General features: G+C 42.4%; 1 protein-coding gene across 1 annotated transcript; it reads left to right on the top strand.

Moving 5' to 3' along the window:
* The first annotated feature begins 321 nt into the window (after positions 1-321).
* LOC146661535 (uncharacterized) lies at positions 322-8,869 on the top strand. The gene is made up of 3 exons (XM_085418038.1): positions 322-568; positions 6,247-7,429; positions 7,793-8,869. Exon 2 carries the CDS (start codon positions 6,370-6,372, stop codon positions 7,426-7,428), a length of 1,059 nt encoding a protein of 352 aa, XP_085274164.1. The 5' UTR covers positions 322-568; positions 6,247-6,369; the 3' UTR covers position 7,429; positions 7,793-8,869.
* Positions 8,870-14,453: the final 5,584 nt, after the last annotated feature.

Raw genomic sequence — 14,453 nt, 5'->3', positions numbered from 1 at the left:
ACACAAACACTAAGTTTGAGTGTGTGCAGTGAGACTTCAGTCAAAGCATTTAACTGAGGTGTGAAAAAATAAGCTGAACTCTACAGCTTGTTGTGGTCCCCTGTGGCTTGACACGCCTTCCATCTGTTCTCCAGCATTTTAAATTACAGTCATAAAATATCTCCACATGTTGCTCCTCTTTCTCACTCTCTGCAGTCCAAATGCGTCTTCTGAGCACATCTGAGTCACGTGACGGCACAGTAACAAATCCCAGCAGGGCAGGAAGAAGGGGGTGGAGCAAAGTGCGTCTGCCGCATAAGAAGAGGTGTTCACACAGACAGAGCTGTTTTTTCATCCACAGCGAGTAAAGAAGTGAATCTACAGGAGAGAAACAAACTAACGTATCGATCAAAAACCACTACCAACGTCTGGATCGATATCTGCATCGATCCGCCCATCCTTGTCTCCTGGATCGTAGCTGAGATCAGCGTGAACCACGTGGGTCTCTGCTCCCTGATCTGTTTCCTGTGTTTGGAAAGAGTTCCAGCTTCATCACGGAGTTTCTCTCGGTTTGTGGGCTCATCTAAAGGTAAGCACCGAGCTAACTTCAACACTAGATTTACTAACCCTGCGCAAATTTGCAGAAATCCCCTGAACCCAACACCTACTAGAATTACTGACTTTTTTATTTTCTGGTGAAAGTCCCGAGGTGTTACAGTTTTTTCTGTATGCTTAAGCACATTTTTTGTAACTATTGGCTAATTTTGCAAAACTCTTCACACAAATAAGAAAACCTGTCACCCAGTAATCAAAACATTGTAGTTCTCTTGCAAAAGCAAACACAGCTAGATTAACTCTTCACACCTTCGTAAAAATGGTGTTTCCGTATCAAACAGTACACACAAGCCATCATCTACTAAGCACACAATGCGCCAACTGCACACTGATGGTATGAATACAAAACACTTCTGGCTTTTGCTTTCTCTGTGCACAAGGTAGGCTATGTCAGTTTGAGCTCATACTTCTGTCATAGATCCATAAGCATAGAGGGATCCAAACTTCAAGTACTGGTGTTTATTCAAACACATCAAAACAAACACAAGTGTTTATTTCCAAGTATAGGATTATTTGCAATCGCCATAATGACTATATGGGTTACTTGGTCTGCAGTGAACATGCTTCCTCTGCCCCCAGCATCTGGTCATCTAGCAATTCTTTAAAGTAACAATTTCAGTATTTTTACATCAATGGTATTGGTGTGTTTCTCACTGGCATATGGCAGTGCTACAAATCTTTGTGCGAAGTGACTGTACTAACCGACCCTCAGGGTCATTCCACGGTTGATTACATGGTCCACTATTGTAGCTCTGATGTTATCAGCAATTCTATTTCTTACTCTTCCTACCCTTCCTCTCCGCTCCTCCTTGTCCTTGTCGTCCTCTTCATCCTACTTCTTCACCTCCACGTCCTCTTCCTCGGCCTCCTCTACTTCTCACTCTTTCTGCTCCCACCATTGTACTCCGCACACACAGCTTACCTGTATTATAGTGCTTAGGCTGATTGCAAAGTGAACTAATTATCTAAAAAAGTTTTCACATGTGAAAGTGTGCCAGACAGTTGGCAAATTAGTGTTAATGATAGCCATACATGTGTATACTTTTGCTAGGAGTGTGTTGGAAATTTGGTAATTTAGTGTTGTGCAGTGAATTGTGCCTACAGTTTTGCAAAGTGTGTGTTACAAAATTGCAAACTGAGTGCAAAGCAGTTTTTGTGCTTTTAGTTTTGCAAACTCAGTGAGTGGTTTTGCTATAAGTCTGAATAGTTTTAGAGATTGTGCTACAGGAATCACAGTTAGGGTTTAAGCAATCAGAAAAAACTGTAATCACCCCTGCTGAGATTTGTACAGGTCATATGCTCGATTCACATCCTGCTTTTGTTGTGCAAAGCATCCATTGTCTTTGAGGCCTGGCACATTTGCTTTTGCACACACATACAAGCGCTGCAAATCTGTGTTTATTTGACAGTGTAAGACAAAAGCAGCAAAAATAAAAACTCTACCAAGAGTACAGTCTTAAACGCTCACTATACAAACAATCTGGAGACATAAATATGGACACGTGTATTGAAAAATATTGATATATATATCTTAGGGCTGCCACGATTAGTCAACTAGTCTCGATTACGTCAACAATCAAAATCATCAACGACTAATTTAATAGACGACACGTCGTTTGAAGCTGTGTGTGTGTGTGTTTGTATATATGTGTATGTATATATATGTATATGTATGTGTATATGTATATATATGTGTATATATATATGTATGTATAAAAGAAAAAACACCCAGCACGCCCCTGCGGGCGGTTTATCCTTCAAGCTCAGGTCCTCTACCAGAGGCCTGGGAGCTTGAGGGTCCTGCGCAGTATCTTAGCTGTTCCCAGGACTGCGCTCTTCTGGACAGAGATCTCCGATGTTGTTCCCGGGATCTGCTGGAGCCACTCGCCTAGCTTGGGAGTCACCGCACCTAGTGCTCCGATTACCACGGGGACCACCGTTACCTTCACCCTCCACATCCTCTCGAGCTCTTCTCTGAGCCCTTGGTATTTCTCCAGCTTCTCGTGTTCCTTCTTCCTGATATTGCTGTCATTGGGAACCGCTACATCGATCACTACGGTCGTCTTCTTCTGTTTGTCTACCACCACTATGTCCGGTTGGTTAGCCACCACCATTTTGTCCGTCTGTATCTGGAAGTCCCACAGGATCTTAGCTCGGTCATTCTCCACCACCCTTGGGGGCGTCTCCCATTTTGACCTCGGGACTTCCAGGTTATACTCGGCACAGATGTTCCTGTACACTATGCCGGCCACTTGGTTATGGCGTTCCATGTATGCCTTGCCTGCTAGCATCTTGCACCCTGCTGTTATGTGCTGGATTGTCTCTGGGGCATCTTTACACAGCCTGCACCTGGGGTCTTGCCTGGTGTGATAGACCCCAGCCTCTATGGATCTTGTACTCAGAGCTTGTTCTTGTGCTGCCATGATTAGTGCCTCTGTGCTGTCTTTCAGTCCAGCTTTGTCCAGCCACTGGTAGGATTTCTGGATATCAGCCACCTCCTCTATCTGCCGGTGGTACATACCGTGCAGGGGCCTGTCCTTCCATGATGGTTCCTCGTCTCCTTCCTCTTTCTTGGGTTTCTGCTGCCTGAGGTATTCACTGAGCACTCGGTCAGTTGGGGCCATCTTCCCAATGTATTCTTGGATGTTCGTTGTCTCATCCTGGACTGTGGTGCTGACACTCACCAGTCCCCGGCCCCCTTCCTTCCGCTTAGCGTACAGCCTCAGGGTGCTGGACTTGGGGTGAAACCCTCCATGCATGGTAAGGAGCTTTCTTGTCTTTATGTCAGTGGCTTCTATCTCCTCCTTTGGCCAGCCTATTACCCCAGCAGGGTACCTGATCACGGGCAGGGCGTACGTGTTGATGGCCCGGATCTTGTTCTTACCATTCAGCTGACTCCTCAGGACTTGCCTGACCCTCTGCAGGTACTTGGTGGTTGCAGCTTTTCTAGCGGCCTCTTCATGGTTCCCATTCGCCTGCGGGATCCCCAGGTACTTGTAACTGTCCTCTATGTCTGCAATGTTGCCTTCTGGTAGTTCAATCCCCTCAGTTCTGACTACCTTCCCTCTCTTTGTTACCATCCGACTACACTTCCCCAGTCCGAACGACATTCCAATGTCATTGCTGTATAGCCTGGTAGTGTGGATCAGTGAATCGATGTCTCGTTCACTCTTGGCATACAGCTTGATGTCATCCATGTACAGGAGGTGGCTGACAACTGCTCCGTTCCGTAGTCGGTATCCGTAGCCAGTCTTGTTAATGATCTCACTGAGGGGGTTCAGGCCTATGCAGAACAGCAGTGGGGACAGAGCATCTCCTTGGTAGATCCCGCACTTGATGGTGACTTGTGCTATGGGCTTGGAGTTGGCCTCTAGTGTTGTACGCCACATCCCCATTGAGTTCCTGATGAAGGCTCTTAGGGTCCCATTGATCTTGTACAATTCTAGGCATTCCAGTATCCAGCTGTGGGGCATTGAGTCATAGGCCTTCTTGCTCTCTGGTCTTCCTAAGAAGAATATTTCAACTTTACAACTCGGCAGCTCGCGTGCTGACGAAGACCAGAGGGCGGGCCCACATTACACCGGTTTTAGAATCGCTGCATTGGCTCCCCGTGTGTTTCAGGATCGATTTTAAAGTTCTTTTATTGGTTTTTAAATGTCTTAATGGTCTTGGGCCTTCTTATCTCTCAGATCTGCTTTTACCATATGAACCCTCGCGGACCCTGAGGTCCTCTGGTATTGGCCTTTTGATTGTCCCTAAAGTCAGGACACATACTCACGGAGAGGCAGCTTTTCAGTGGTATGGTCCTCGTCTGTGGAACAGCCTGCCGGAGGAGCTCAGGGCCGCAGAGAACGTACATGTTTTTAAGAACAGGCTCAAGACCCACCTTTTTAATTTAGCTTTTACTTAGCGTTTATTTATTTTATGCTTATTTATTCTATCCTGTTATTCTATTATTAATTTAGGCTTTACCTAATATTTATTGATTTTATTCTTATTCATTTTTTAATCTTCTTACTCTATTTATATGTATATTTATATTGTATCCCGTTCTTATTTATTTTATCATTTTACCCTGTATATAGCCTATTGTGGCATATCTCCAGTGTTTCCTCGGAGGGGGCTCTCTGCACCGGGGCTGTGATCGACCGTGGCTGCTGGGTCTCTGGGGGTCCTCTCAGCCTGGCTGGGGGGCTCCTTTGCCTCCCTCCTGCTGTGTGCCCAGCCTATGTGTGTATTCACATCATTTATGTTAATGAGAGTGTGGGGAGTGAGTTGGAGGGTGGGGTGGGCTGCTTTTAACTATGTAAAGCACTTTGTGCTACATTTTTTGTATGAAAAGTGCTTTATAAATAAAGATTGATTGATTGATTGATTGATTGTAATCAATCCAGGCAGTGCACAGGTTGGTCAGTCTGGTCTTGCAGTCTCGGCTGACTGTTCTGTCTACCAGTAGCTGGTGTTTTGCGCCTCTGGTATTCTTGCCAATTCCTTTCTGTGTCCCACTCATGTATTGACCCATGTGCCTGTTCACCTTAGCCGATATAATGCCTGACAGGAGCTTCCATGTAGTACTGAGGCAGGTTATTGGTCGGTAGTTGGAGGGGACCAGTCCCTTCTTGGGGTCCTTGGGGATCAGGACCGTCCGACCTTCGGTTAGCCATTCCGAGTGTCTCTCGTTAACTAGCAGCTGGTTCATTTGTGCTGCCAGACGCTCGTGGAGTGCAGTCAGCTTCTTCAGCCAGTAGGCGTGAACCATGTCGGGCCCTGGTGCTGTCCAACTCTTCATACTAGGGACCCTTTCTTGGATATCTGCCACTGTGATGGTTACTGGACCCTGTTCAGGGAGGTCGCTGTGGTCTGCCCTCAGATCCAATAGCCACTGAGCATTGCCGTTATGGGTTGCGTCCTTCTCCCATATGCTCTTCCAGTATTGCTCCGTCTCTAGCCTTTGGGGTGCTGTTCTCTTATTATTATTGTTCCCTTGCCACTGAGAGTACACCTTTGCTGGTTCTGTGGAGAACAGCTGGTTTATTCTCCTGCCCTCTATCTCTCTGGTGTACCTCCTCAAGCGGCTGGCCAAGGCTGTGAGTCTTTGCTTGGCAGTTTCCAAGGCCTCAGGTATGGACAGCTTGCTGTATTTCTTATGCACCTTCTTTGTTGCACCTTTCTGCAACTCCGTTAGTTGGCTAAACTCGCTCCGTGCTACTTTGATCTTACCCTCTAGCCTCCTTCTCCATGGAGGGTACTACCCCTTGTGGCTGTTCAACTTGTAGCCAAGCATCTCACTGATCACTATATATATATATATATATATATATATATATATATATATATATATATATATATATATATATATATATATCTCCTGTGCTAATCTCTCTGAGCAGGCGTACAGGCACTTTGGAGGCCAAATGTCTCTCACCTTTGCCCTAGAAACAAGTCTATTATTTATCTGTGTCTGTAAGTGTGTTTGCATTGACCCTCAAAAGACTGAATGCCAACTCTCATGAGCACATTTGCAATGTGTGTATGAAAATAAGTATAACTACTTATTTAATAAAAGGTCACAAAATACCACTAATAAAAGGCCGGTTAGAATAATGTATTTCCCACAACTCACTGCCTCTGTTTGTATCTCTGTCACTGCAGGACCAACGTGGATCGAGAAGTCAGCGCTCTCAGGAGCCCGACAAATTCGTTGAAGAAAGAAGTGGAAGAAAAAAATACTGTGACGAGTTTGGGAAAGACATTACTGTGAAAGCTTCCCTAAAAATGCATCAGGTCATTCACACCAGAGAGAGACCGTTCAGCTGTGACGAGTGTGGAAAGTCTTTTTCCTGGAAGAAAGCCCTAAAAAGACACCATCTCATCCACAGTGGACTTAAAGCGTACAGCTGTGATGAGTGTGGAAAGTCTTTTACCCACTCTGGAAACTTAAAAGCACACCAACTCATCCACACTGGAGAGAGACCATTCAGCTGTGATGAGTGTGGAAAGTCTTTTACCCACTCTGGAAACTTAAAAGCACACCAACTGATCCACACTGGAGAGAGACCGTTCAGCTGTGATGAGTGTGGAAAGTCTTTTACCCACTCTGGAAGCTTAAAAACACACCAACTGATCCACACTGGAGAGAGACCATTCAGCTGTGATGAGTGTGGAAAGTCTTTTACCCACTCTGGAAGCTTAAAAGCACACCAACTGATCCACACTGGAGAGAGACCGTTCAGCTGTGATGAGTGTGGAAAGTCTTTTACCCACTCTGGAAACTTAAAAGCACACCAACTGATCCACACTGGAGAGAGACCATTCAGCTGTGACGAGTGTGGAAAGTCTTTTAGCAAGTCTGGAAGCTTAAAAATACACCAACTCATCCACAGTGGAGAGAAACCATTCAGCTGTGACGAGTGTGGAAAGTGTTTTACCAAGTCTGGAAGCTTAAAAACACACCAACTGATCCACAGTGGAGTTAAAGCGTACAGCTGTGATCAGTGTGGCAGAGCTTTTACTCACAGTAGCAGCTTACAGAGTCATCTAGTTACCCACTCTGGAATTAAGGCATACAGCTGTGACATTTGTGGAAAAACTTTCAGCCGGATAGGGAGGCGAAATACACACCTACGCATTCACACCAGACATGATGTGTACAGTTGTGATCAGTGTGGCAAACACTTTGCTACAAACACAGAGTTACGATGTCACATGTTTACCCACTCTGAGGAGAGCCCTTATAAATGTGACCTGTGTGAGAAGACTTTTAAATCTCCACATTCTCTGAGACGACACCAACAGATCCACACCAGAAAGACTCTACAAGTGCAGTTACTGTGAGGTATGTATTTTTATGTTTATCTTGTCAGCCCGACTGTTTGAAACAACTCTGCTCATCAAATTGTGTTAGCATGTTAGCAATTCTACTGCATGGAAAGGCAGCTCTGAATGATTATTCAGACTCTGATCACAGGTTTTTAGGGATAGTGTTTGAGAATTGTATTACTGTTATTGTAGCATTAAACTAGTATTAATTTAATGTTTTTACTCTTATCGTTTTTATAGCACATTAAATTGAGCTGAGTGTGATAATGTAATCAGTAAAATGTAATTGGACTTTTGCAGAGATGCTCTTTATTTCAGGCGACGTTCAGGATAAAAATGTTGACGGACTGACTTACACTGTCTTTGTGTCTTTGTTTAGAAGCAGAGCAACACAGATGGATCAAGTTCTCAACCCTGTCATCGCTATGGGAAAGACTTTTGTTGTGACCTTTGTGGAAAAACATGAAGTCATTGAAGGACTCTGAAAATACATCAACGTAGACACACTGGAGACGAAATGAACTACTGTAAAGAATGCAGGAGAGGCTTCACCACTTCAAAGCACTTCAAACAATATGAACTCACTCACAGTGGCGTTAAAAAGCATGTCTGCGATCAGTGTAGGTCATCCTTCATCAGTGCACGTCAGCTTGAAAAGCATAAACGAGTCCACACATGAGAGAAACCATACAAGTGCAGACACTGTGACAAAACCTTTTCGCAATCATGTGATCATACTAAGCATGAACGCAGACGCATGAAAGAGAACTTCATCTGTGAAAGAGTTTGAGTAATCTCAGTTCATACTCCACTCACAAACGATTCCATGTTACAAATAAACTGTTACGTCTTGATTCCTGCTTTTAAGTTAATCTTGTAAACAGTACGACTGAAACCAGCCCAATGAATGAACCAATGGGCTGTGAGGTCAGTTTCTTCATCATTAATATGCAAATTCTTATGACCATTGATCAACAACCACTGGTCAATGGCCATGAGTACCATTCACAGAGTAAAAATTTGCATAATGATTATGAAGGAACTGTTTTACTGTTACCAATGTTCAAAAACATTTACTAAATTATCTCCTCTGTGCAAACATCAGCGTGATGCAGGACGGAAATCACTCCCATCTCTGGATCACAGTGAATCTGAAGAGACAGAAAGATCCTCTTCTGGTTTCAGGGTCAGACTTAAACCCTTGAGATCAGGCTCCACAGAGTTCAGGTGGAGTCTTCTGTAAAGATCTGATTAGACACCTATGAATGAAAATGTGCCTCTCGTTACATTTTAAGCTTTCTAAACTGTTCTACTGTAGTGTTTGTGTTGAGTGGTTAGCTTTGTTCCAGCAGTTTGATTAAGAAATCTGTTTCCTGTTATATTTTTATTGAATGCATTGATCCATGTGTTCTGCAGTTTTTTTTCAGCTTGTTTGTGTAATGAAATCTTGCAACAGTTAAACCAAAATTTTACATGTTAAATAAAGAAATGGTTTACTGACAAAGAGTTTGAGCCGTGATGTCATTTCCTGTATATCAGAGCAACACCTGAAGTGACCAGTGTTTAAAGTCAGAGTCAAATTTTGTGTCAGCTTGACCTTGTGAAAACTGCTTGGCGATGCTTCACTATGTTATCTGCTAACTGTTGGGGCGTAGAAGGACGAAACTCCCAGGGTGACCAGTGCCAGGAGCTTCCTGATGCAGAGAGTTGAGTGTGGGGGATATAAAGGAGAAGCTGAGGCATCCCAAGGTTAAAGCTGGGATAACTGAACTTTAATGTTTGATGTGTGTTTTGGCTCTCCTGCGCGCAGTAATTAATAGCTTGAACACAGCAGAGCTTGATATAAAGACCTTACAATTGAATTGAATTAAATTGGTTATTTAGTAGGTCTAAAGGGTTAAACTGCGTCCTCACTTCTGCTTCATGAATATGAAGGGTTGTAGTGGGAGAAGGTGGTGTGAAATCCTCATAGGTGTGAAGTGAGAAGGGGGCTCCTGTGGGTGAAGTCTTTGATAGCGTTGATGGCTCTGTTGTGGGGGGAGTGGGGAAGGTGGGAGGATGAGTGACCAAAGTGTCTCGTTTGAGGTGTGAAAGCTGCTCGATGTCTCATCAAACCAGCAGTAAAAGTCATTGAGGGTGTTGGCCAACAGCAAGTCGTCAGTGGAGTAGGGCTGTGTGCTTCCTGAAGTGAAAATCTGGCATTTAAAGATGAATGGGGAAAACTCGCTCACAGCTGACTAATGAACATTTGCATGCATGCTTAAGAACTGCATTGAGCACGTTTCACCCAAGGTTTAAAATTCTGCCTGCAAATGTCAGAGATGTACTCGTCTGTGTCCATATTTTCTCCAGCATATGGGGGGTTCCCATCATAATGAGTCTTTTGGTAAGAGGTGATAAAGAACCTAATCAAAATTTCCATCCAAATTCCCTCCATCTTTGTGAGCTAGTGCATTTCAGTTCATCCTGTGTTATGCACACACCTCCCTCCTTCTCCCATCTTATTTGTAAAGAACGTATACAAACAGGAAATGTGTTTTTTGTTGACGTCACCACTATATGCCTTTTTGAGCATTGCTATCAAATCTACATTAGTGTCCGACACCACTCTAATTGTCCTCTTTATATAGTGTCTTATTAACAAATATCGTCATAAATCCTGTCTTTCCAGATTGTATTTTTGTTTCAATGTATCAACACTAATAAAATTTCCATCTTTAATCAAGCTATCAAATATAGGCAATCCTTTAGCAGACCAACTTTTAAGACATGAGTCCAGTTTTTTGGGGGTAATGTCAGAGACATAAGCATACCATTTAAATAATACCAAGTCTTGTTCTAGTTTAAATCCAAATATATATATTGTTAATTAAATGTTAAATAAAAAATATAAAAAGTTGCATTTCCTGCAAAAATGCAGTGTGGTGGAATCTGATGAAAACGGCAGGAAAATCTCCCTTTTAACAGGAAAGCAGAACTCTCAAATAACCAGGAAGTGGCGGCCATCTGGCACAACCGGTTGGGGTGAGGGAAGGAAGACAGGAGAAAAGACAGACAGAGATTAATAACAAGTATGATTCAATGCAGAGAGGTCTATTAACAGTGTTGGGAAGGTTACTTTTAAAATGTATTCCACTACAGATTACAGAACTTTGTTGTCTGGGTCAAGTTTGCTATCCAGAGACAGAGAGAGGCATTGAAAGGCTGCTCCAACGGAACTTATTGTTTCAGAGGAAAACACGAACACAGCGTACAGTCGAGTCTTAATAACGTACTTACAACTGGGCTTTTGGCTGCAGTGATTATTATTGTATTTACATGCTTCCAGCTCCTGTTTCTGCTCTATGACAACTCGTACTTTTCTCCTTTTTCTCCCTCCTCGCTCACAGACACATCACGGGTATGGCAGTCCATTCTCCCTGCAGCACGGACTAATAATAATGATAATAATGGATACTTTATTGATCCCCATGGGGAAATTACTTGTTTTTCTCTGCATTTGACCCATTCACTCAGTGAAGCAGTGGGCAGCCCACTAAGCAGGCGCCCGGGGAGCAGTGTGTAGGGACGGTACCTTGCTCAGGGGTACCTCAGGGTAGCCGTTAAGTGGATTCGAACCGCCGACCTTCCGATCATGGGGCGACCACTTTACCTACTGAGCTATCCCTGCCCCATGAGGCTACATTCTTTAGCACTATGCTTGTAACACTCTCTTATTGCCTTCAAATTATTTTTAAAAATATTTCTTCACTTCATTATGAGACGCGAGATTGAGACACGGGCATTAGGGCCTCTTAATGCGTGGAATTACCAAAAATAGAGGGTATAGCCAAACATATTGTGGCGAGCTCAGACGGGGAGGAGACAGATGTGTCGTTTGGTCTTGTTTGTGAGAAGCTTTTGTCACAGTGTCTAAACCTGTATGGTTTCTCTCCTGTGTGGACATGTTTGTGTCTTTTGAGCTGACTTGCAGTGGTGAAGGATGACCCACACTGATCACAGACATGCTTTTTAACCCCACTGTGAATGAGTTCATGCTGTTTTAAGTCCTTTGGTCTGGGGAAGCCTTTCTCACATTCTTTGCAGTAGTTCATTTTGTCTGCAGTGTGTCTATGTTGATGTATTTTTAGGGTCTTTTGATGACTGAAAGTTTTTCCACAAAGGTCACAATGAAAGTCTTTCCCACCACCATTTTAATCCTGAACATCGCCTGAAATAAAGAGCATCTTTGCCAACGTCCAGTTATCTTTTATTGCTTACATTATAACACTTAGCTCAGTTTAATGTGCTACAAAAACTATAATAGTAACAAAAGTATTATAATAATTAGAGAGATACTGACCTAAATTACTAGATCGGATATCGGAGAGAAATAAAAAATGTTATCCGATCCATTAAATATCACAAAAGCACCTCACAAAACTTGCGACACGGCGAAACCGAGCTCAAAACCTTAGCACGTCGGAGCACTACGTGTCAATCATGGAGCTGATCAATGATCAGCTGATCAGCTTTTCTGATGGCTGGTAACTGTGCAGGGGCGGATCTAGCAAAGTGTAGCCAGGGGGGCCGATAGGGCATGAACAGGGAAAAGGCGGTACAAAGACATACTTTTCTTTCTTATTCTCATGTGTAGCTTTTATTAAATACATATCTGGATCTTACAACCAAAGTTTTTATCTGATGTACAATGTATAGAAGTCCATTACTGTATATAGTAACTATTAAGTCTAATATACCCTAGTAAGCTATAGTACTTTTTCCTTTGGAAAGATACCATCTATGTAGTCTACAATTCTGTTGAAGAAAGATGTTGAATCTATGTAATTATTGTAGAAAAAGTACTGATTTCTGTGCATAATTTTTTTTTTTTTTACATGTGCATTAAATTAAAGACAATTACGTCAGTTAAGCATTATGAGGTTGAGGGTGGGGAGGATGGTTCCCCTTTTTTTTCCTGGGAATTTGCAACCCTATTAGTTAGGTTGCTTAATATAGCCACTAAAAACTGAATAAAAAAACAGAATACGGAGGATGGTGCAGGTTTAAGTTTAATAGATTGATCAGTATTGCTGAACTATGAAATATTTTGGGTGTAGTGTATTTTTTGCATAAAGGTATAACAGAATAGTTAGTTTTGCTTGTTTTTTTTTTAACTTTGAGTAGCAACTTGTACAAAATGCAGCAAGATATAAAAAAATGTTTATTCATTATAAAATACGCTATATTGGATTTATATCGGTATCAGCAGATTTCCAAATTTATCATCATTTATGATATGGTTATCGGTATCGGACATAAAAAGTGGTATTGTGCCATCTCTAATAATAATACTAAATTAATGATATGACAAGAGTAATATAATTCTCAAATACTATCACTAAAAAAACTGTGATTCAAATCTAAATAATCACTCAGAGCTGCTTTTCCATCCAGTAAAATTACTAACATACTAACACAATGTAATGAGCAGAGTTCGAATGAGATGAACAGGCTTCTGTCGGGGGGAGCCAAATAATCTCTCTCAGTTCTGCTGAAAATTCATGCAGGCAGACTTTAGACTTCAGTTTGACGGCTCACCATGCAGCAAATCACATACTAAGACAACCTAGCTTCATATGATTAATTGAAAGGAGAAAGGGAGGAGATGCTCTAAACACAGCGAGTGAAGTGGTACAAACCAGGTACACAGATCAATAGAGAGAGAAAAAGAGTTTCGAGAACAATTGAAGAATGAGAGAAAAGGAGCAGCATCTGGCTGCATTTCAGTGGAGACTGTTTGTAAAATGAGAAGCTGGCTAAAATGAAAGCCATTTTTATTTTCAGCCATTTTCCATCATGAAGGTGTCGTGGAATTTTTCATAAAGTCTGCAAGACTTCCCCTTTCACATCCAAGGCCAGAGCTATTGCTACACTCATATGGAAAACGACTCCATTTACATTTGGGTCTGCGGTCCCCCCTGCACTTTGCTTTAGCTATGGAGCCACTAGCCGTTGCAATTAGTAACTGTGAAACCCATCATAACTTTATATGCACATCATGTGGTACTAACATTGTCAGATGCCAGCCGCTCATTGCCTGCCCTGCTTCACCCCATCGACAAACACCCCATCGACAAATTTGGGCATCACTAACCCCTCATATGGAAGCGAATAAGAGATGTGAGATGAACAAAATACAAGAAAAACTCATCCAAATGACTTCATTCTCAGTTAACGGCATGTGAAGAACAAACACATACAGTGGTTCCTTTCCTTCTTACTAGGATGGATGCAGAATTATATTATACAGCTGACACCACCTCAGCATTAAATACTGTTATTTTGTATTTTTTCACAGCCCAGTTAAAGGCTTTGGCTGAATTTACACTTCACACATTTTAATATCAAACTTAGTGTTTGTGTACATCTTGGTCATTATAACCTGACACTGATCAGTGCTGCTCTGATGATCACACTCACATCCATGTAATCGTTTAACTCGGTGATCTGGATTTACTGCACAATGCTGAATGTGTCCTTACAGTACAGGGAATAACTCTCTCTGTGTTCCTGTAGAGAAACTCTGGGTTTGTGTGCTGACGAGCATCACTCACAGTACGATACAAAGACTCACTCATACCTTTCCACACATGTGACAAATTCAAAAAGCTGCTGAAACTTTTAGAACATCATAAACTACACATTGTTGTACTCTTTTAGGATGGAAAAGCTTTCAGATTTATTTAGTCTTAAAAGGTAAACGTTGTTTTGCATTTAGGAGAATGTTTAAATAAGTCATACACACAGGAATTACAAAGTCTGAGGCACACCATTAACCTCAAATTTCACTAAACCTAACACTGAAACAATCTTCTGTATGTTGATGTGTGATTGTTATTGCAGTGTCAACTCCTCACGCTGAGTGTTCAGAGGCGAGTCCTCTCATTGTTCCTCAGTAACACAGTTTTCATCAAACAGAGCAGAAATGAACAGACATGAGCGTCTCTTTTCTCGGCTCTGTGTGCACAGCGAGGGACTTCTCTCTGCTGAATTTGTGA

This window comes from Rhamphochromis longiceps, linkage group LG9 (assembly GCF_057381845.1).
Source record: "Rhamphochromis longiceps isolate RC_006_pf linkage group LG9, R_longiceps_female_GT1.1, whole genome shotgun sequence".
Classification (NCBI taxonomy): domain Eukaryota; kingdom Metazoa; phylum Chordata; class Actinopteri; order Cichliformes; family Cichlidae; genus Rhamphochromis; species Rhamphochromis longiceps.
Note: the sequence above shows the minus strand (reverse complement) of the source record. Positions and strands in the feature narration are given on the sequence as shown.